The sequence below is a fragment of the Panthera pardus genome, unplaced genomic scaffold, assembly GCF_024362965.1.
Source record: "Panthera pardus isolate Hobbes unplaced genomic scaffold, ASM2436296v1 HiC_scaffold_24, whole genome shotgun sequence".
Lineage (NCBI taxonomy): Eukaryota > Metazoa > Chordata > Mammalia > Carnivora > Felidae > Panthera > Panthera pardus.
The window spans coordinates 128,530,575-128,553,007 of record NW_026526810.1 but is presented as its reverse complement, the minus strand read 5'-3'; the positions used below and the strand labels follow the sequence as shown (position 1 = coordinate 128,553,007).

The following is a 22,433-nucleotide window of genomic DNA, read 5'->3' as shown; positions in this document are numbered from 1 at the left end:
ACCCCCTGGGGCCGGGAGTCCTCTTCCTCGCGGGTGAATAAATAAATTATTAAGCTCCCAATACACAATAGCCTCGCTAGATGGAGACGAGGAATCACTGCAGCGGCGCTGGCGGCGGCGGCGGGGAGCGCGGGCGGGAGCGCAGCTCCGGGCGGGAGGCGGGCGAGGCTCTGGCGAGGCTCACGTCTGTTTTCCTTTTTCGTGCATTATTTATTTCGCCTCCGCCCGCGGCCCTGCTGCCCGAGCGGGCGCACCCGGGCAGCGCCTCCCGCGGGCCGGCGTGACGGACGAGGACGGCTCCGGCACCCCCGCGCCCCGGGCAGCCGCGCGGCGCCACCGGGAAGGGCGGGGATCCGGGGAGGCTCGCGCCGCCCGCTCCCGGCGGCTCGGAGGAGACTTTCCCCGCCCTCCCCTCCGCCTCGGCAGCCCGCCCCGGCCCCGGGCGCGGGGTGCCGCCCCTCCCGACCCGCGCGCGGCCGGGAGCAGCCCGGAGCCGCCGCGCCCTGCGCCCCGTGCGAGCGCGCCGCGCCCGGCCCCCGCTCGGCAGCCCGCGAGGCCCCAGCCGCGCGCAAACTTTTGCTCCAGTGCCCGGCGCTCCTCCCCGGCACGTGAAGCCCCCAGGCGCCCGCGCAGTCGCCAGGGTGAGGACCGAGGCCCCGCCTAGAGGGCGGGGGACCGGGGAGGCGGCTGGCTTTAAATGGGGGCCGTCCGGCGGCTCGGGGACAGTCTGCCGCGGGGGGAACGCGGACCTCCCTTCCCCGCGCCGAGGATCTGCTGGGGCCGCCGCCAGGCAAGGTGGCGTGAGGCACCGGAGGGGTGCGGGCGGAGAGGGAGGCCGGAGGGAGGCTCACGCCCTGAAGCGGGAGGCCCGGGCCGGGGAGAGCGCGCGAGGGCGAACGGGGTGCGCACGGAGGTGCCTATGTTGCAGTGTGCGCAGTGGGGGCCGGCGGGGCAGGGAGGGTGCACGCAGCGTGTGATTTCCCGGTGTTGTGCATGCAGGGTCAGCGAGTGTGCAGGCATGAGTCGGTGGGTGTGCGCAGCCGTATCTGTGGGTGTGCAGGCAGGGTGAGCGGTGCCCGCCGGGTTTGAAGTGTGCTCACAGTGGGAGTGAGTTGGGCATGGCTGGGGAGGTTTCTGGGGAGATGCACTGGGCTAGGTTAAGTGTGCTTGGCTGTTTCTGGAGGTGTGCATGGAGCTAAAGTGTGCACGCAGGATTCTGGGGGTGTGCACGGGGCCAAGGTATACACAGAGGGTTCTGGGGGTGTGCGCCAGGACAGAGTGTTCTGGGATGCCGGCTTCTGTGCGTGTGCACGAAGGGTCAGCGAATGTGCAAGCTGGAGTGAAGGGGCAGGCTTGGTTTATGAGGGTGCCCCAGGGTGCCCGCCCAACCGGGACTGCTACGTGTGCGGGTGCGCGCGGGAGACGGTGCCCGCGCGGCCTCCGCCTGACCAGGGCTTTGCTCCCCTGACAGTTCGCCCCGAGTGCGCGGGTGCCGCGGGCCGAGATGCTCCTCCGGGACTTGGTGCTGCGCCGTGGCTGCTGCTGGCCTTCTCTGCTGCTGCACTGCGCGCTCCACCCGCTCTGGGGCTTCGTGCAGGTGAGCGGCGGCAGGGGGTTGTGGGCTACTAGGCAGGGAGGTGCGGGCTCCGCGGGCTGGACCGGGGGTGGGGGTGGGGGTGGGGGTGGGGGGGGTGGCACTGCTTCCTGCAGGCGCCCTCTGGTTGCCCCTGGGGAGAGTTTAGGAAAAGTAGAGGTGCAAGCCCTCCCGCTCTCCCCACCCCTCCATACTCTTGCCGTGAAAAGATGGGCAAAACTCCAGGGGGAGGCCTCAGTCCTGGCGCGCTAAGGCCTGCAGGACAGGGCCTGGGAACAGAAAGGGCTTGGGAGTGCCTTCTTGATGACAACATTCTGTTGCAGAAATGTGGGAAAAGAAACCGTAGAGCACTAGCACACTTAAAAAGAAAATGGTCCCAACCATATACATTCTTTATTTCCCACCAGAATCACTAGTAAACTTCCACTCGGTCTTCTTACCCTGGAATTGACACAGCAGAGGCTGTGCTACTTGTAGGCGGCGGAGTTGGAGAAGTGCAGGGATGGTGCCCGGTGGCCACTGGTGGGGATGGAGGAAGGAGCTGTCTGTAAGGACTGCCTGGGGCTGGAGTCCTCACCCTGGGCCCCCTAGACCCCCAGGGCAGAGGCCAGGAGGCCAGCAGCTGGAGTTCTGTCAGTTAGGGTCAGGGAGAGGGTTAGATGGCATGGCCCCTAGTACCTCCCAGGATGCCCACGGTCAGTGGTACGGTGGAGTGGTGAAGTGGACTTTGGTGTCAGCGCTGAATTTGGAGCCCCGGCTCTGGCCCTCGCCGGCTCAGGACCTCAGGCAATGCCTCTCGGGGCCTCGGTTTCTTGTTCCTCTCTGTGCCGTTACAAGACTTGGATGAGATCAAGCGAGTAAAGATTGCTTAAAGCCGTGCCTGGACCGTAATCAACACTAAACGGTAGCTGCTGCGAGTAATTGATACTAGTAATGGTAATGCTGCTCTTCTGTCTGCATGGCCGGGCACTCTGTTGATCACGACAGAGTCTGTTGGAGATTTTTGAATTCTCAGTGGCTCAGCAGGCGCTGGAGGGCATTTTTATTGTTTTGAGCATTGAACCGCCCAACCCTGGGGTCTTTGCATCTTCATGTTCTTCTGGTGGCATTTTGGGGGTGGGGGATCGTTCGGATGGTTGCCCTGAACAGGGAGGGAGAAATCAAAGAAAAGAGGATAGGGGGAGACCCCTTGCCAGTCTGCCGCGGTCCGTGAGCTGTCCCGAGGGATGAGGCCCCCCTGGGAACCAGCTGTCGTCTGTCCCGCTCAGATGGTGGCCTGGGTGATTATTGGGGAGCACCAGGGGTTCTCATGCTGGAAGGAGCGTGCTGGTTGAGCGGGTGGGTCAACCAGAGTCTGCCCCCCACCCTCAGCACCAGGCTTATCTTCTCTGCTCTCTTGTCTGGCTTGCCTCTGTCTCCCTCACCATTGTTTTCCTTTTGGAATTGACAGCTTTGTTTAATGTGTGAAACAGCAGTTATTAAACTCAGCTGTGCCGCCTCGGGATTCAGGGTTTTGTCACTTGTAAACACTCGGGCGGTTTGGGACCAGCTTCCCTTGTTCAACTTTTAGTTGAACCTCAGATGTCAAGTTCACTGTGTTTTTATATTCGTTTGTTTACCGTTTTCCCTAACACTTTTTGCAGCTGATATGTATAGACAGCCACATAATGATGTTGTCAGTCTCCAAGACTGGAATTCTGTGGTGTCGACTAGCAAGACTGAGGCAGCAGACCCCCTGTCTCCCCACCATGACCACCAAAAGAAATAATTTTGTGACAGCAGCTCAGTTTTTTTAACCACCTCTTTCAGCCAGGCCGTACCCAGGCGTGTGTGTGTGTGTGTGTGTGTGTGCGCGCGCTTCAGATGCTGTTACTCAATACAAATCAATTTTTGTGAAAATCAATTAGAAAAGGAGTCCTCCAGACAAGTAAAATGGGTAAAATCTTGGCAGGAGGCTCTGGAAAAATTAATCTACAAATGATAAGGACCGAGAAGCCAGGGGAAGAGGGGCTTTAGAATGGATGGATCTGGTTGTTAAGCAGAAGAGCTGAATCCACGGGAACGGAGGGGAGAAGAGAAAAATACAAGTGCGCAAAGCCATGTATTTTCCTTTAAGTGGAGAGGTTAAAATCTGTCACATCATAGGAGTTCCTTGAATATAGAGAAAGAACTCAGAGCTATCTGTGTTTTCATAAGCATTTTGCCAGAAGAATCCCCCAAAGTTGTAAGCATTTGCGAGACGGAGACCGACATATCAAAGTGCTGTAATTAATAGGGTAATTGGTGAAGCAAGAGACCTGTGGTCCCCCCAAAGCACCAGGTTCCCACCTTGCAATCCGCCTGACGCCTCTGGCTGCCGCCCAGATGATAAGGAACTTAATCATTAAAGTCAGATGACATTTAAATTGCCACAAGGTTGGTGGGGGCATTCCCTAGCCTTTCCCCTTTCTTCTTTAATGTGTCTGGAATAGCGATTCTGAGCTTTTGTGATTTAGGGTTCTTCTAAGTTCACTTCCCGATGATTCCTTTTTTTTGCAAGCAAAGAGGATGACAGGCTGGCAAATTTATTAGGTGTGACAGGAGTGTGTCTCATCAAGTTACTGTGGTGCTGGCCTGTCTCCATAAAAGATGCCAGAAGCCATCATCTTTGTGGGCGTCCTCCAGGGAGACAGGCTCTGATCCGGGCCAGTGGGTCTCTGTGCGCTAAAGAGGAGCCACCAGCAAGGCTGAGCTCATTTCATCAGTAGCATTTATTGGGCACCTACTGTTTGCCAGGCCCTTTGTGAAGTGCGGGGGCAGTCCCTGCCCTCATGGCACTGACAGTCTGGCACTGGAGAGATAATTAAGTAATGATAGGTAAGAGAACTCAGCAGGAGCAGACAGCTTGGAGATGAGACCCGATGGAGGGGTCAGAGAAGCCTGGCAGGTGGAGGGCTTCAGCTGAGGCATGAACAAGGACAAGATAGGAGCAGGATGCCGTGTGAAGGAAGCCTCCAGGCAGAGGGAATAACCCTGAGCCCAGAGCAGAGAATGGGGCACTGGAAGAACCTTGGGGAGGGGAGGGGAGTCCCAGGTAAGGCTACTATTGTAAGCCGCTAACCTAGTGTCTTACAGCTTGGACTTGATCCTGAGGGCCGTGGGAGCTGTCGAAGGTTTTCAGCAAGAAATGACATAATCTCAGCCTGGCATTTTAGAAATCTTGGTCCAGCCCCACTGACAAGATAGATTTGGAGAGGTGGGGGTGAGGCAAGAGGCAAGGAGGCCGCGGAGGGGAGCAGTTGCCAGATTTAGCAGGTAAAATTGCAGGACATCCAGTTAAACTTGAATTTCAAATCAACAGTGGCTCATGCTTTTAGTGTAAGTATATCCCATACGATATTTGGGACATACTTCTACTAAAAATTGCTGTTTGTCGAAAATTTCACAAGGTGTCCTGTATTTTATCTCACAATCCTAAGTCAGAGGCAGGTGCTGCCCTGGGAAGATACAACGGTGTCCTGGTTTAGGGCGGTAGTAGTGGGAGTGGGGAAACATTGATGGAGTTAAGGGCTATTCAGGAGGTAACATCCACTGACCCGAAAAGCTGCACTGATTGGCCGGGAGTGAGCGGGAACCGGCAACCATGGAGCACCATGGACCCCAAACCACAGTGGCAGGTACCAAATCCAGGTGACTGTGGGACTTACCTGTCCCTCAGCCCGCTGTCCATGACAGCAGCGTTGACAAGATTCTGGCCCCAGGGGAATGCTGCAGAGCAGGGGCAGGAAGGCAGGGGACAGCAAAACGGGACCAGAAGTGGTCACAGGAAGTAATGGTGTCAGCTTTTGTTCGGCGGGCTTTAGGCAGGTGGTTGACCTCCCTGGGCCTCTGCCCATTTTTAGTCAAGTCCAGCCAAGAGCAGGTGACCTCAGGGGTAAGTTTCTTCTCCTTGTGGGACTCCCCACGATTCAAAGCAAGCAAGCCAGGTGTTGAGACAAGTTCCCAGTGCTGAGATTGTTTTCTCTACTGGTCTAAACACAACAACTGCCAATCTGCAGAACCCCCGAGGGGACCCAGAGTTGGGGAACAGAAGAGATCTTGTGTTTCTCCACTGGTGGGCAGACCATCCCCCAACACGTCTTTTCATTGTGCACCAACTGAATGCAGGGCCCTGTGAAATCTTAGTGCGTTACTTAGCCTTTCTGGGTCTGTCGTCCCTATCCGAGCCCCCGCCCCACCATAAGCACGGATGACAATACTTGCCTCTCTCCGTGATCTTCATGAGAGTGAAACGAGAGCCTGTTTCCCATGGCTGACACACAGTAGGGCTCAGGAAGTCTCACTTGGTCAGGACTAATAAAGCACAGACCCACCCACCACCTGCCTGCCCCAAATGCTCACGGCTCAGTGTGGGCAGTGGACATTACCAAACAGTGGGGAAAGTGCCCAGAGAGAAGGGTTTACGAGGTGAAGAAGCTACCCTGGGCAGATGGATCTATTTTCTGGGGTGGGGGTGGGGGACGTGGGGCTCAGGAAGTTGGCAAGTAACCAGTCAAGAGAGGCTCGGTAGCCACAGGCTTGCACTGGACCACACCCCAGTGAGGGGCCCCAAGTGGGGTCCACCCCCCAGGGAGAAGGACAGACAGCCAGACACCAAGGAACCATGGATTTTTTTTAAGTGCCATGCGTTCCTTTGTTCCCTCCCCCTTCAGCCTTGAAACTTGGCCCCGGCTCCCCCACTGATAATTTCATCGCATTAAACTCTCTTATACATCCGTACCCTTATATCCTCTCACAGAAAACTGGGTCATCGTGTTGGGCTGGGTTAAGCAGACGTGCCTCTTGAACTCTTGCATAAATTGCCCCTCGGAGAGAGGGAGAGTAATTGCTTTAGCAGTGGCATTGCTTGACGTTTGCACACTGGTGGAATCCAGCAGAGGAACGCCCTCGGAGGCCAGCATTGGCAGAATGGAGCCTTCGAGCAACCCCCGTGGTCTTAGAAGGTCTTAGAAGGTCGGAACCAAGAGGAGGGCAGCTCAATAGCCACGGGAGAGCTGACAGGTGCACTGGTGAAGCTGCTATGCTACGAGTTAGGCATCTCCATGGACTGACTAGGAGAGGCCCACCATCTGAGGATCTGCCCTTCCCGGCGGGCGATGAGATTGCCTTTGGAGTTTGAAACTCACTCCATGGCCCTCTGAAAGCATGCACCCTCTAAACGGTCGTAAGCAGCAGCTTCTTGGCCCGGTAGATATTAAGTTAGGGCTGTAAATCAGTCCACCTCCTGCTGCCATCCCCCAGTGGTCATTACCCAGCCTGTTCAAGGCCTCCAAGTGGGAAGGGAGTGTCGGAGCCCCGTGGGGTCTCTCTGCCGGGCCGGGGACACGCACAGAGGAGGAGGCTGCATGGGGCCTCCAAAGGCCGTCTGCAAATGCCTTTCCCAATGGCAGGCTGCATTGCAGGTGGCTGGTTGCAGAGAACCTGGGGTTTTGGGTTTCTACTCCCCTGAGATGACAGCCAGAGAAGTTACGGTGGGCTTCGTTGAGGTGAGGGTGACCGCCAACTCTTCCCTCCAGGCCGTTGAATCTGCTTGTTCCCTGGGACGGGCACAGAGCCGGAGGCTTATGGGTTAGGGCCCTCTGCTGCAGGGAGGGACGCTGGCGGTGTGTCTAAGCCAGCAGTTCTCACGTGGGCTAAACAGAAGTCTAGCCTGGGGACATTAGACAAAATAGTCATGCCCAGCTCCACCTGCAGAAATTTTGATTTAACCGGTCTTGGGAAAGGCTCCGGCACGAGTTTTTGTTTTTTTTTTTAAAGCTGCCCGGGAGGTTCTAATGTGCCATCAGGGTTTGGAACTACTGGTCAAGCACAGCCCCCGTCCTTGTTTACAAGTGACGTAATGAAGGCTGGTGTGGAAAGAGTACAGACCAGGAGTCAAGAGCTATGGATTCTGGTCCAGTTTTTAATACTCATCCATTCATCCATCCGTCCGTCCATCCATCCATTCACCAAGTATTTACTGTATGCCAGGCATTCCCTTAGTGGCAGAAAATCCAAGGCCCAGCCGCCACCCCCATAGAGCTTATAGTCCAGTGGTGAAAACAGGTGGGAACCAGGCAATCACCCAAATGTAGATTTTTGCCCCACAGAGTGGAACCTGGTACCAGGAGAGCCTATACAAGGAGAACTGACCTGGTCAGGCATGCTTTCCTGAGGAGGTGATAGCCGCTCTGAGTAATGGACAAAGCGAGAGAAAGGTGTTGGAGAACATTCCGGGACGCTGGAGCAGCATATGCAAAGTGGAGGGGGAGGGGCGATGCATGGCCAGGGTCCAGGGAGTAGAAGAAGGGCATTGAAGGCAGAGCGGAAGCTGAGAGCATGGGGTGCGGTGGGGCTGGAAACGTTGTCAGGGGCCTCCTGAGCACGGCCCTGTGGCCACATGATCTCCTGAGCTGTGGGCAAGCACTCGGGGATTGCTGGGAGGATGTGGATGGTTTGGTCCTGTGTTTCCCACAAGACCCCTCCGGCTCTCTTGCTCACATGGCCTGGGAAGGTAGGCTTCCTTCCTCAAGATGGGGGCACCTTGGCCTGAGTTGACGGAGGAAGGCTGTCAGGAGCTGTGGACAGAGAGAAGGCGAGGGCTTCTGGAGACTGGAAGAACGGTTGGCTAGGGTTACTGAGGAGGTGAAATCAGTATCCTGTCACCACATGGTGTGGGAACCTTGGGCAGCCACTTCTCCTGCCTGGGTCTTGGTTTCCTCATTTGTACAGGAGGGAAATTCTGAGAGTTAACCATCAAATTCTTGTCGACCTCTCATTAATATCCAAGTTACTTGTCACGACCTCAGCGGGTCCCTGGCAGAGCTGGGAATAACACCTTGGTCTCTAAACCTGCCCGGCCAGCCTCCCACAACATCGTTCCCTTTGAGCCAAGCCCACGCCTTCATTCTTCCCCTCGGCGGTCTTGGGTCTTCGGGGAGGATCCCGGGTTCCACCCTGGCTGGGATCGGGTGGTGTGGGTCCATTTCCCTCCTGGTGGCCTCATTGTCTTCTCTCGGGCGCGTGTGCCCGTTTCTGCAGGTGACACACGGTGAGCCCCAGAAGTCCTGCTCCAAGGTGACCGATAGCTGTCAACACATCTGCCAGTGCCGGCCCCCTCCCTTGCTGCCCCCACCGCCCCCGCCCCCACCGCCTCCCAGACTCCTCTCTGCCCCAGGTAAGTAAAGGTTTGTTTCTGGGGTTCTCTCTGTGTTTCCCGGGCCCGGAAAGGCCCCGGGAGCAGAGCAGAGGGCAGCCTTGCTTCCTTTGTAATTTTCCACTGGCCGAGCAGGAGGGAAGCCAAGGCCCAACTTTTCCCTGCAGTCTGCAGAACGCCTTTCCCACAGAATGTTCCTGCGGGATGGAGGAGGATGTCTCCATCGGTTAATCAGATAAAAGTCAATCTCCATTTGATGAGTAACTCGGCCTGGATTGTTCTGAAGGCCAGAGCTTGAGAGGGGTGCAGCCATCGGGCCAGTCTTAAATACCCTCCCCATGCGCATGCTTTCATGTCTCTATTTTAATTCGCGCTTGAGGAGGCGATTGGTTAGGAGGCCAAGCGGAGGCTCTGGGAGCGAACTTACACAGATGCCTGACAGCGATTTGCAGCGAGTTCTGCTAGAAACCTCCCTTTCACTTGTTTGCCTTGATTTCATCTACGAACAGGTTGATTGCCTGGTCATTCAAACAAAGGAGGGTTTTTCTTTAGCCGGAAATGGCCTCATCCTGATTCTCAGGGGTTAAGTCTCCTGCTTACAATTGCTGGTTGAGAAGGTCACTAAACAGAGATTCTGCATCTTGGATGGATCACTCCGCGTGCGGCCTCTAGACCACCTGTGATCGTGTGTGGCTCTCTCTCGCTGAACACATCTCCGTTGAGTTATTCGGGGCATATGTTAAATAACCTTGACGACGCTTATTCTCCGGTAGATGGTGTCTTCGGGCTCTCGGTGACAGTGATGCAATGTTCTAGAGGATCTTTGCAGTTCAGATGCATTTCTGAGTTTGGTCTGCTAGGCCCTTACCTGTTCCCATTCTTCCGTGACACCTGTAGCCTGGTGCTTCTCTGAGGGTGGCCCTCAACGTCACCTGAAGCGTTCCTTTTAAAGTGTAGCTCAGGACCCACTTCTAACCCACCCAGTCAGTCTTTGGGTGCGGCTTAGGAATTGGCATTATAACAAGTTCAGAGATGATCCAAATATAAGTTAAGGTTGAGAACCTTGGCCTACCGGGCTCTCTGCTCCAGGCCTCTGAAGGACCCTTAGCCCAGGATGTTCACCTCCCTCTCTCTCCTGGGGGAACCCCTGGGCTGTACTGGGGGGGCCCAGCCTCAGGCACCTGCCTCTGCAGATCACTCCCTTCCCCCTTTCCTTCCTTTGGAAGCCCTCCTCTTTCCACTTTTTGGGCAACGAGCCTGTGCCATCTCCTGGGCAAGCCTATGCTTGCATCTGATTGGTCCACGTCCCCCAGCGGGGGTCCCTTCCATCCGCCCTGCTCTAACTGAGCCTCTGTGCCAGACACAGAGGTGAAAGACCATTCTGGTCTTCAGGGGTCTCTCAGCCTCAAAGAAGAGGCTCAAAAAGTGGCCTGAGAGAGCACAGGTAGCCTTCAAATCTTTGAGTAGTTGGGCCACAGTAGACAGTTACATTGACCCGAGTCTTAAGGCATGGATAGGGTTGTTCTAAGTTGATGAGGACGGTGTGGGGAAAGGACATCAGACAGAAGGAACAGCGTGGGCAGAAGGTTGGAAGCATGGCTTTGTGAAACTCAATCAAGGGAGTCCCAAGCCCTTCAGTGGGTTGGAAGGAGTTGTCAAGGGGCGGAACGTGAAGGGCCTTGTGTGCCTGGCTGAGGAGATCACATTTCATCCTGTGAATTGTTGTTTGCCAAACATCATTCACCATATCCAAATACATCCTGTTATTTGCCTTAGTTTTTATTTCGTTAATGTTTATTTACTCTTGAGAGAGAGAGACAGAGAGAGACAGAGCATGAGCAGAGGAGGGACAGAGAGAGAGGGAGACACTGAATCCGAAGCAGGCTTCAGGCTCTGAGCTGTCAGCACAGAGCCCGACACGGGGCTTGAACCCACGAACCATGAGATCGTGACCTGAGCCAAAGCCCGACACTTAACCGACTGAGCCACCCAGGCGCCCCTGCCTTAGTTTTTCTTTAAATAGATTCATTTTTTTTGTTTATACTAACCAATTTCCAAAAAAAAATCTTTATATAACTACTGAAATGAGTCAATGAAAAACCAGTATCATTGGCATAATTAGAGGGTGACCATAAAAATAAATGCAATGAACACAAAACAGCGTTTCAGAGTTCTAGCTTGTTGTGGAAGGTTTCGAGCTCAAGGCTTTCCCTCTTCTTGTTAAAAAGGGAGAGGGTGCGCCTGGGTGGCTCAGTCAGTTAAGCATCAGACTCTTGGTTTCGGCTCAGCTCATGATCTCACAGTTTTGTGAGTTTGAGCCCCACTTTGGGCTCAGTGCTGACAGCACAGAGCCTGCTTAGGATTCTCTGTCCCCTTCTCTTTCTCTGCCCTTCCCACTCTAACGCTGTCTCTGGCTCTTCCAAAATAAATAAATAAACTTTAAATACATTTAAAAAAATAAAAAGGGAGAGAAGCAAGTGGTAGAAAGATAGATGTCAGAGCTTGAGCAGGGACCGGGTGGAGATTTTTCTCTGTAAAGAAATCAGAAGGCTTGTAAGAGAACCAAAAGGGGCCTAAGTTTCTTGTTCTGTGTCTCAGTGTGTTGGCGTGCTGGGTCCACCTGCCATCTGCAGTCAGCTCACTTACCTGCAGGGACATGCACCCCACCCTTTAGAAAACTGGTGCGGGTAGCAGTGAGCTCACAGAGGTGTTACGTGGGAAGGCGGCAGGATTCCGTATCATCTTCTTCAGAAAGGTCAGATTTCCCGACCATGTGGAGGGTGGCTTGGGGGGTGAGCTGCCGGACCGGAGTCGAGTGGGGAACTCGTCGGAGACTGCAAGCCCCAGACCACCCATCAGGGCCTGGAGCCAGGCTGGGAGCTGCAGAGAAGGGGAGGCAGGCAGCAAGAGAGGCCTCCTGGTGGGCTTTGGGCCTGAGGGCTTCTGGGGGCGAGGAGAGCAGACGCAGTCTGGTCCTGTGGCGGGGCTCTTTCAGTTACACATAGCTGCGATACCAAAACTGGGGAGAGAGATGTTAGTTTCTCAGTTCATGTGTCGGGACGTTCTAGAAGCAGGTCTTGTATGATGATAGCATTGGATCTCTGTCTCCGCCTCTCTGTCTTCTGAGTTCTCCTGGGTTGCCTCTTCTCTCAGGCTGGCCCAGTGTCTGTGGCTCCAGGCTCTGGGATTCCATCACCCTTACAGTTAGTAATCTTCCTACAAGGGGAGCTTCACTTTCTGAATCCTTCAACTGAAGTCCCGGGGCTGACTGTCATTGGACCAGCTTGGGTCACATGTCTGTCCTTGGACCAGTCAAGGTGGCCTCTGATGGGATGGAATAAGCTGATTGGTCAGGCCTGGGCCATGTGACCACCCTTGGCGTTGGCATGTAGGGATAGAGGTTAAAGGACAGATGGCTTTCCAAGGGAGGAGCTAGGTAGAGGGGCTGTATACAGCCCAAGGACGAGGATGTGGACCCTGGGCAGGTCAGACAGGGGAGGCACCCCACAGCCATGGCCTCCCTGAGGGCGTGCGAGGCAGATTAGACCAGTGGCAGAGAAAATATTTTGCACAATTCGCTCTGTCCTTGTCGAGCCCAGCCTAGACCTTGCACACGGTGGTGCCCAGTAAATGTCAGGCAGCTATAGAGCCACGTCGCAACTTCAGCCTGTTCTGTAATCCCCAAGGGAGTCGCCTCTCCCAGCAGGCACGGGGCTTCAGAGCTATGAAGCTGCTGTTGTCATTTCGTTCAGTAGGCGTACATGGGGCTCAGCAGGGCTGGGCACTGTGCCAGCGGCTGGGGAGCCAGCGGAGAGCAAGAGAGGAGCCGTTCCTGCCCTCATGCAGCTCAGTTTGCAAGAGGTATTGGCAGGAGGGTCCCTTCCTGCTATCTTTCTGGAGACACTGCATGTAGGCACGTGTCGCCTTTTGCCCATCGGATGTGCCTTTCGTCCCTTGTGCTGACACGGGCCTCTCCTTCACTGGCCAGCATTTGCCAAGCGCCTGCGTTGGGCACGCTGGAGGCACACAGAGGTGCACAGGGACTTGTCCTCACCAGCAGGGGCTGGAAGGGAGGATCTGGGAAAGAACTCTCCAGTAGATGTTGGATGAGGTGGAGCAGAGGGAGGCCAGCCAGTCGGTGGAGGAGGGGGAGCGGCTGAAACCCGGAGTTAGGAGCCCGAGGATCAGGCAGAGGACTCCCTGCTGAAGGAATGTTTGTCTGTAGGAGTGGGGGTCTGGGGTAGAGGGAGAAAGAGGGAAGGGAGAAACCTCTATGCGTCTTCAGGCAGACCTGTCCAGTCTCCCATGAAAGCGACTGCCAGAAATGCGTATTGGAATTGTTGGATATTCACCATGTGGCCAGGCAGGCAGGCCTCCCTCTTCATCCAAACAGCACCCTGCTGCTCAAGGTGACCACCTTGCCATGTTTTGCCCAATACTGTCCTGGTTTTACCCCTGAAAATCCTATATCCCGTGAAAGCCGCCAGTCCTGGGCTAACCGGGACAGCTGGTCTCCCTTTTGCTGAGCCACTCTTGTCTGGCAGAGGCAAGGTGGTGTTTTTGGGTGTTGATTTGTTTGGTTTTGGCATGTTTGTTTTGTTTTGTTTTATCACGAAACTTTCAAGGACGCTGCCTCCCCCCCATCTCCATCTGGAACTCATTGCTAATGGGGGCGGCTCAGCTGTGCGTTCCTCTGTTGGGGGGGGTACCCAACCCTGTGCCACCCCTCCCAGCAGCCCTGAGAAGTCTGTTGAGTCCCACCTGTCACTGGAAAGGAGCATGGAAAAGCACCTCCACTGTCTGCCCTTTGTTCCTCCGACTCTGCCTACAACCCTTTGCACTTAAAAGGGGCAGCTGGACTTCGTAAACTTTTACAAGCTGTGGGCCAGAGGGAGAGGCTTGACCAGTGGTTCCCAAACATGAGTGTGGTCAGAATCCCCTGGAGGGCTTGTTTAAACCCAGGTTGCTGGAGCCGGTCCCCAGAATTCCTGATTAGGTGGGTCTGGGATGGGGCCTGAGGATTTGCCTCCTTCCCACATTCTCAGCTGTTTCTCCTGCTGGCCCGGGGCGCACACTCTGAGAACCAGTGTCGGAGAGAATGACAATCAGGGCAGGGAACCTTAGAGTCAGACCCAGCCCTTCCACTCCTCGCTCTGTGACCCTGGGCACATCCCATCCCTCTCAGAGCCTCAGTTTCCACATCTGTAAAGTGGGGCTAGTGATACCTCCTGGAGAAGGCATTGCTGTGAAGGCTGGAAATTATATAGGCTGCACTTGGCAGAAGCTATGTGCTTGAAAAGCACTGTTACAGCCCAGTGACTCATAGCCTGGCTTTCCTGCCCTCCAGACCTGGTGGCAAATCCTTCTCATTAGCTAAGTGATTTGGGCAAGGTACCCTTTTTCTTTTTAATTTTTTAAAGTTTATTTACTTATTTTGAGAGAGAGAGAGAGAGAGAGGGAGCATATGAGCAAGCAGGGGAGGGGCAGAGAGGGAGGGAGAGAGAGAGCATCCCAAGCAGGATCCCAAGAATCTGTCATCGCAGAACCCGATGTGGGGCTCGAACTCACGAACCGTGAGATCATGACCTGATCCAAAATCAGGAGTCGGACGCTTAACCAACTGAGCCACCCAGGCACCCCTGAATAAGGTATCCTTAACTGCTTGGGACCTCAACTTCTGCATCTGCAAAATGGGGCTAATGACACTACCTGGGGCATGTGCGTGGTCGTGAGGCTTTGGTGACATGGGGTAACCACCTTGCGGAACCCAAGTAACACTCCATAAATGGAAGCTAATAAATAATACTGGACGTGCCTGGGTGGCTCAGTCGGTTACATGCCTGGCTCTTGGTTTCAGCTCAGGTCACGATCTCGAGGTTTTGTGAATTCAGGCCCCGCGTCGGGTTCTGTGCTGGCAGCGTGGAGCCTGCTTGGGATTCTCTCTCTCCCTCTCTCTCTGCCCCTCTGCCACTCATGCTGTCTCTGTCTCTCTCTGTCTCTCAAAATAAAGAAATAAACTTTAAAAAATAAAAAAAAATAATAATACTAACGGTAACAGCCATGATAATGAAAGGTCACTGGCCTCCAGGCTGGGCATTACTTAAATGTGGTGCTGGTGCCTCTCTGTTGTCCAAGGGGCAGCAGGTTAGAAGCTTGAGGATGAAGTTGGCTCTTGAAGGGTGTGTAGGCTCCCCTAGGTATTCGACAGGAAGGAAAAGGTTTCCAGAGAGTTCCACCCATGCCCCTTGCCAGGTTCACAGTCAACCAGAGTCCTGGGTATTTCCGGAAGGCGTGGGCAGGGGTGAATCCTGGCAAAGGTGACGGCGTGCTGGGGGCAGCCGCCGGAGTTCAGGACCTGGACTCACTTGGTGGATGTCGGCGATGCCCACTCGTCCCCGCGTGTGACTCAGACGGCGGAGGCCGCGGAAGGAGACGCGTACTAGCCCTCAAGGAAGAACACGGGCGGCCCTCCGTGCGACCTGCTTCTGAGGCTGATCGGGCCAAAAATAGCTGTGGCAGAACAGAGGCGGGCGCCTGCGTTTCCACAGTGCCTGTCTTCACGGAGTCGAGTCACCGATAGAGATTTTATTTTTGCATCTATTTTATTCTTAGAAAAACCAGAAGAGAGGTTAAGTGACTCCCCAGAGGTCACACAGCAGTGGTGGAGCTAGAATGGGGTCACCTGGTTCCCAGACCTGTGTGCCAAGGGCCAAGTTTGAACAAAGAGAAGCAAATGGGAGTGTGGGAGTTCTAGAATGCTTTTTTTTTTTTCCCCACTCACCCAGAACACTAGAAGGAAACCAGTGTTTGGTTGCCGGTGCTGAGGTGGAAGCTTGCTTTCCTCATCTCATTTACTCCTTAAACACTCTTTAGAGTAAGTGGTATTATCCCCAACTTTTGTGAGGAGCTTAGGGCTCAGAGAGGGTGAGTTACTTGTTCCAGGCTGCCCAGCTGGTAAGAAGGGGAGGTAATTCCTGCTTCCCGCTGCATCTTTTGCCCACCTCTGCCCCTCTGTGGCTGACCGTCAGGGTCAGGACCCCCTTTCCTTTCCTTGATCGGGCCTTACTCCTTCCTGTCTCAGAGGCTTTGCATATATGAGTCCTTCTGTTCCAGGCTCCTCTTCAAAGTGGTTAACCTTAACTCCCGCAGACCTCAGCCCAGGAAAATCCTCCCTGACCTCCACAGAGGTCACACCATTCCCAGGTCCATCTATGGCCAAGGAACAAATCACCCCAACAGTTAGTGGTTAAAAGCACAACACGTGCATCATCCTTTCCTCTCATGGTGACGGGGGTTGACGGGGCTCCACCAGGAGGCTCTCGCCTGAGGTCCTTCCTGTGATTTCAGTCCCTTGGCTGGGGCTGGATCCATCTTGACAGCCTTGCTGCTCACATCTGATGGTTGGTTCCGGCTGGTGGTTGGGTCCCCAGCTCACCGTGCCCACCTCCGGACATTTTTGAGCAGAGGTGCGGTGTGGCCTCTGCAGAGACCAGTTCCCTAGTGAGGAGGCTGTCCTTGGGTCCAGGCCAGAACCGGTGGTGGGGGGCTGGATGTGGGGGCGATGGTGAGGTGGCAGTCTTAAGCCCCGGTCCAATTTAAGATGGTTTTGGAGGCCGGGGCGATAGGACTCACCTGGTGGCTGTGGTTGTAGGGGAGGATCGGGGGCAGGGATTCTGCTGGGTTTTGTCGATGAAGGAGCAGAGAAGCCACAGGACGTCACCCACACTGCCCCCTCTCCTTGGTGCTCAGGACGTTGGTGATCTCACCAGTGGGGTCGTCGAGCAGACTTGTACGGTGCCACGCAGGGGTCGGCAGAGGCTCCAATGTCCCGCAGCGTGTTTAGCAGCTGCCGTTTTAAGGACACAACCTCTGGGGCTTTAGCACAAGTCCGGGGGTTAACGACATTTCATTGCTATAAAGAAGCCAACGAGAGTTTCTTCTTGGTTGTAAGGAGTTTGGGGCAAGCGGAGGAGGAGGCCCTCAGAGGCCTCTAAAACCGAGGGTGGGTGCCCCAGGTGAGGCCGACCCCTGGGACCGGCCTTCTCCACAGGCTCCTTACGAGAGCATGGCTGCCATGGTGCTGTCCTTGCCAAGAGGGAGACCTGATGAGGGACCGGAGGCGTCACCTAGGGCCCATGTCGCTTTGCACGTGTTTCGCTTCATGGCTGCATTGGCGAAGCTGGTCTTCACTGTCACATGCCTTTGGACCCGCATTCGTCCAATTTGTGGGAGACGGTTTCCATCCTGTCGCCTGTGAGCCACTTGCAGGCTCGTGCATAGGAGGACCGGGGGGCTGGGCCTGGCTCTGGCCCTTAACAGCCGTGCACTGGTCACTCAGCACCTCTCTGAGCTTTATGCTTATCTCCCTCCAAAAGTGGCTGTGGGAGTGGAAATAATATGTGAGGGCCTTGCCTCGCATCTGGCACGTTCTCACTCTTAGTAGAGAGGACCTCTTAGTCAACATAATCCTGGCTTGAGCAAATCTCGTATCCCGACTGGCCTTGGCTCCCCCATCCATGAAATGGGCTGGGTCCGTCTCGCATCCCACTCTGTGCTGAGCACAGTGCGTGCGTGAGCCTGATTTTTGTCTCTGGACGTGAGCGTCTGGTATCCGGAAGAGCTCTAATAGTTGCTGGCTCTTTCTTTTAAGTGATTTTATTTTTTTTTTTTAAGTACTGAATTTTCTTCTCCCAATTCAATAAATGGAATTGTCTTCCATTTATTTGTTTGTATCCAGCAAATAAAATATTACACATTTATGTGGACTCTAATTTAGTCAACCAACCTTTATTTGTTGATTTACTGAGCAAACCGAGTGCCAAGAGGTTGTGCCTTGGCAGGTCCTGGGGCTGCAGAGATGAATTATCCACAGCCCTGCGCCTCTAGTTGGATGCCGGAGCTTTGGCTGCTGGGAGGTGTTGGCATCACCTGGGAGTGTTAAAAATGACTGATGCTCGGGCCGAGCCTGGAGGGAGGTGGTTCTTGTCTGAATCGAGGTTGAGACCCTTGGCTGTAACCACAGGCATGAGGCAGGAAGGGCTCTGTGCCAAAAGGAGAGGAACAGGTGTGTGCAATGGAGTTAGGGGCTGGAAGGCCGGTGAAACTTGCACACGAGTGAGTGACCTCCCAGTGCCACCGTAGGCGCTGGGATGTCCCCAGAGTCAAGGCCAAACTGGACCCTGGGGACATCCAAGAATCCGGGATCTTAGGAGGGGTCGACTCGGCACAGGGGTGGAGATGGGGAGATACACCTGTTGGCCAGTGCTCGCTTCCAGCCCCGACGTGGACCTCCAGGGTGCTCTAGAGTCATATAATATAAAGTTCACCATTTTACAATGTACAGTCAGTGCTGTTTTTAATATCGTCACGAGGCTGTGCAGCCATCACCCCCTATCTAATTACAGAGCATTTTCATCACCCCACAAGGAAACCCCAAACCTCCTAAGACAGTCCCTCTCCCAGTCCCTATTCTGGACATTTCACATAAACCTGGGTGCCTCGGTTTCCTCATCTCCTAGCAGGGATGAAGCCTCCTTCCTCAGGGTGGTTGTGAGGAGGAATCCAGACACTGTGTGCGGGCTCAGCCCCCTGCCTGGCGCGGGGCAGGTGTTCGGAGAGTGTGGCCTCCATAATGGAAAGGGATCCTGCAGCCGCACGATCCTGGCTAAAAGGCCCCGTCTGCTGCATTGGGATCAAAAGCTGGTTCTGGCTAATTCTGGCCTCGTGTGGACCTCGTGGGGCCCTTGAGCGGGTCGGCCAGGCTTGTATGCAACCACGGTTAAAACAGTGCCAGCCCCAGGTGATCACCCTGTCAATGTTAGCGACTTCATATTATGGCAGAATTCATATAGGATGTCTCACTTGTGTCCGGGACAAAGCAGCCACTCTGACCTATTAAGTTTCGGGTCCGACCCCTGAGAACCAGGACTATTGAATTCATCTTCATCCGCTGAGACAGCTCAGAGCCTGACGCAGGGAAGGTGCACACTGAGTGTTTGAATAAATGAATGCGTGCGTGACTGGCATGAAGACAGAAGATAAACTCTCCAGGAGCAACGGGGTTCGGGGGGGGACTAACAGTTTTGAGCGTGCCATTTGCCAGGGAGCATCTGGGACCGTGTCTTAGTTCGGGCTCCAGAAATAGGTACTGAGACAAGAATTCGGGTACAGGTGGCTATTTGGGAGTTGAGCCCAGAAAACACCCATAAGGAGTGGGGGAGGGAGACAGGGCAAGGGGTGATGTCAAGACAGTTATCCCTGTGGGCAGCCCGAGGGCGCTCAGTCCTGCTGGGGAGCTCTGGGAAATGGTGTAGGACAGCACCTAAGAGGGACCCGACCTGAGGGCCGAGGTTAAGAGCTGATCCCAGAGGGAGTGGTTCCTCGGCAGTTGGAGCCGAGTCAGTGAGCCCTGGAAGGACACCAGTATCCGCTACAGGCTGTGACCTTATTCCCCTGTTCTTGCCATGGGTGACCTCGCCCCTGGCCAGACCCAGATGGGTCTATGCCTTCCAGGAGTCCGCACCCCTCTTTCCCACAGATGAAAGCACATCAGCGCTCATTGGGATACCTAGTTTACATATTTAAAGAGCAGTAAATCATTCACTGCTCATTTACTCATTCAACAAATATGTGTAGATGTCTCCATCGCGGTCAGAGCACGACTCAGCGGGTAGGGCAGGGAGAGCCCATAGGGAAGGTTCATGGGGGAAGAGCGGGGTTCCGTTTTTTCTCACGTGGAATGTGGGATGCGTGCGGACGGCTCGAGGAGGCGGAACACGGGAATTGCGGACAAAACGGAGCACTGAGAATCCCCAAGCAGTCAAGCTGAGTGGAGAGCGTCCCACCCGGAGCAGGAGTCCTGCAGGAGGCGGTGGGGGCGGAGCTGAGGGGGAATGATTGGCCAGGTGAAGGCTGGGCGCAGAAGTGGGGAAGAGCGGCGTGCTCTCGGCAGAAAGTTTGGCAGGGGCAAAGGATCGGAGGCCACAGAGAGTCTGTCCATCCCAGGACTGCAAATGCACACAGGGCTCGAGAGAGAAGCTAGAGGAACATGGGCAAGGCACAGCATGAACAAGTCCTGGACTTGAACCTCAGGCAGTGCAGAGCCCTGGACGGTGTGCGTGGAGAGTCACCAGCTGAGGTGCCTTCAGACAGCCCCGGTGAGGGGCTAAGTGGCAGGGACGGAAGACAGGAAGCAGGGAGGAGACAGTGGCCCAGGGGGAAGAGTGATGGTCTGGGTCACGTGGCGGCTGTGAGCAAGGGGGTCCGGGGCTTGAGAAACTTCTGGACTAGCGACCCACATTTGTCCGGGATGAGCGGAAAGGAAGACTCCTGGGTGGCACTATCTGATCAGATGCCTCTCACGGAGACCGGACACAGAGGGGGAGTGTTCCAAGGGCTTAGCAGGTCCAGATTTTGTCACGTGGTGTTGGAGGTGACCTGTGATAGGAGGACGCAGTCGGCTGGTGGGTCTGGAGTTGAGGGCGAGGCCTGAGCTGGCCCTAAGGGGGAGGGGGTGGGGGCAGTGACACTGAAGCCACCAGAGGTCACCCAGAGAGAGAGTGGGGAGGACAGAGCCTGAGGTTTGGGAGGAAGAGGCTCCTGAGAAAGGGTAGCTAGAGAGAGGGGAAGAGAAAGACCAGAAGAGGTGACTCGAGAGGAGGGAAGGAGCCAGGGCTTGGGAGAGTTCACAGGATTAGTAACCAGGCACTGGTCTCTACCCTCCCCATCCACTTCTCTGTGCCTCCAGAGTAGAGAATGATGGAGTTTAAGGACCTAGAGCTCAAACAGGTGGGTGGCTCCCACTTGGGGACCATGGGGAAGCAGGTGGGGATATAAACCAGCATCCTCGAAGGGGCCCCCAGGAAGGCGTTAGAGCTCACTGTGGGCCTGGAAGGTGGGGAGAGGTCCGACTGGCCTCCCAGAGTGGGAAGGCCATGAAGAAGGTAAGGGAGCCGGCTGCACGTGACTGGGAGCAACCAAGGGCCCCCAGTGGAGGTGTGGGTTGTCTCAGGAGTGTGTGCCGTGGCAGGGCGGGGGGGCAGGGGTCAGAGGCTGAGTTTCCGAGACTCTGAGAGGGAAGCTGGGGGAGGTGATCACAGGGCAGGCAGACCTTTATTCATTCAAACATTTCTCGACCATTCCTACGTTCTAGGGGCTTGGGGTACACCACAGAACAGAATAGATGCAGAGCAGAGCAAAGCGAATAGGATACACCTGTGAGCTGCATGGTGTGCTGGAAGCAGCAGGGGCTGGGGAGCTGGGGAGTGAAACAGAGCAAGTCGGGGCTGGGCCGGGGCAATCCGAACAGAGGGTGGCATTGGAGGAAAGCCTCACGGTCAGTGACGGAATGGAGCTCGCTGGCCCCCGGGAGCCTGTCCAGGTGGAGAGCACAGCCAGGCTGGGGCCTGGGTCAGGGACTCGCCCCGGAGAGGTTGAGAAGCAGCCAGGGGCCCGTGTGGCTGGAGCAGAGTCAAGGGAAGGGGCTAAGAAATGACAGTGAGGAGAAGCAGAGTGGATCATGTACAGGCCCACCACGAGGGTGTCATCGGCACTGGGCGTGAAATGCGGGGCCAAGCAGGGCGTAGAGGAGGGGCGTGATCGGACTTGTTCCTGATAGGATTGCTCTGGCTGCTGTGTAGACCAGACCACGGGGGTCGGGATGGAAGCAGGGGGAGCAGTTTGGAGTCCTGTTGCAGCCATCCAGGTGAAAGGTGATGGCCACGGGGAACGGAGGGCACCAATAGATGGTGAAAATGGTCACATTCCGGATGGGAGCCCAGTGTGTTTCTGAATAAGCCAGGTTCCAAAGCGCTGCATCCTGGGGGCCCAGGACAAGGAGCAGAGAGGGAAGGCTGGACCCTGTAGTTGCTCCAAAGCAAGTGGCCACAGTGGACTCTTCTCTGGAGCGGCCCCAGTGATGGTAGGCTGGGGCTGTCCTCGAGTCGGGACTGAGCCATTTGGTTTCGTGTCCCAGACAGCCGCTTGACGTCTCTGATTCCACCCTGATTCCCAGGGTTCTGACGAAGTGGCCTCGTGAGTGGCCTGGTGTTGGTCTAATTAAAAGGGGAAGTGACTTCTGCACCTGCTGGTTTGGGGGGACTCTATCACCCAGTGCTTCCGAGAGGGAAGCCCAGAGTCCTTCGTCGCTGTCATGGGTGCTGGGACCAGGCTCTGCAGCCTGGATCCGCTCTGGGGCTGCCCTCACAGGGCCCCAGGACTGGTGTTTCGAAAACTGCCTCCATACTGGCACCCAGGCCTGGCCCAGGGCAGAGGTCCACCATGGAGGGGCCGTCATGGGGGTTCTTCCTGTGGCTATGGGAAGAGAGTCGAAACATGAGGACAGTTTCTCTAAAGTAAGTCAATGCTGACAAATGACAGTAACAATGAAGAGGCTAAATATGGTCAGAAGCAAGAAGCCAGTCTTGGTTTCTGCTAAAAAAAAAAAAAAAGAAAGAAAAAAAAGTTCACAGCACCAAAGTCTTCTAACTTTGTTAGTCGAGAAGCAAATGAAACTAGAATTCGGATGCCCAGAGGGAGACCACTGCAGGTGTTCAAGAGGACCATTCACTCACTCACACACTCATTCATTCAATAAATCACCTCCTGAACATTTACTCTGGGCCAGATACAGTGGTAGGAGCTGGGGATGTGAGCTGTAATGGTGGT

General features: G+C 55.3%; 1 protein-coding gene across 5 annotated transcripts in view; it reads left to right on the top strand.

Annotated features, from left to right (window-relative positions):
- The first annotated feature begins 252 nt into the window (after nt 1-252).
- PRIMA1 (proline rich membrane anchor 1) overlaps nt 253-22,433 on the top strand; it is a 62,470-nt gene continuing 40,289 nt past the window's right edge. For 3 of the 5 annotated variants that reach the window (XR_002083638.2, XR_002083639.2, XM_019462141.2), the window contains exons 1-3: nt 661-795; nt 1,472-1,597; nt 8,654-8,789. Coding sequence is in view for 3 of the 5 variants with exons in the window: in XM_019462141.2 (XP_019317686.1) it covers nt 1,505-1,597; nt 8,654-8,789 (229 nt within the window). In the remaining 2 variants the exon portion in view is untranslated. The other 2 variants (XM_019462140.2, XM_019462139.2) reach the window with 2 other exon arrangements.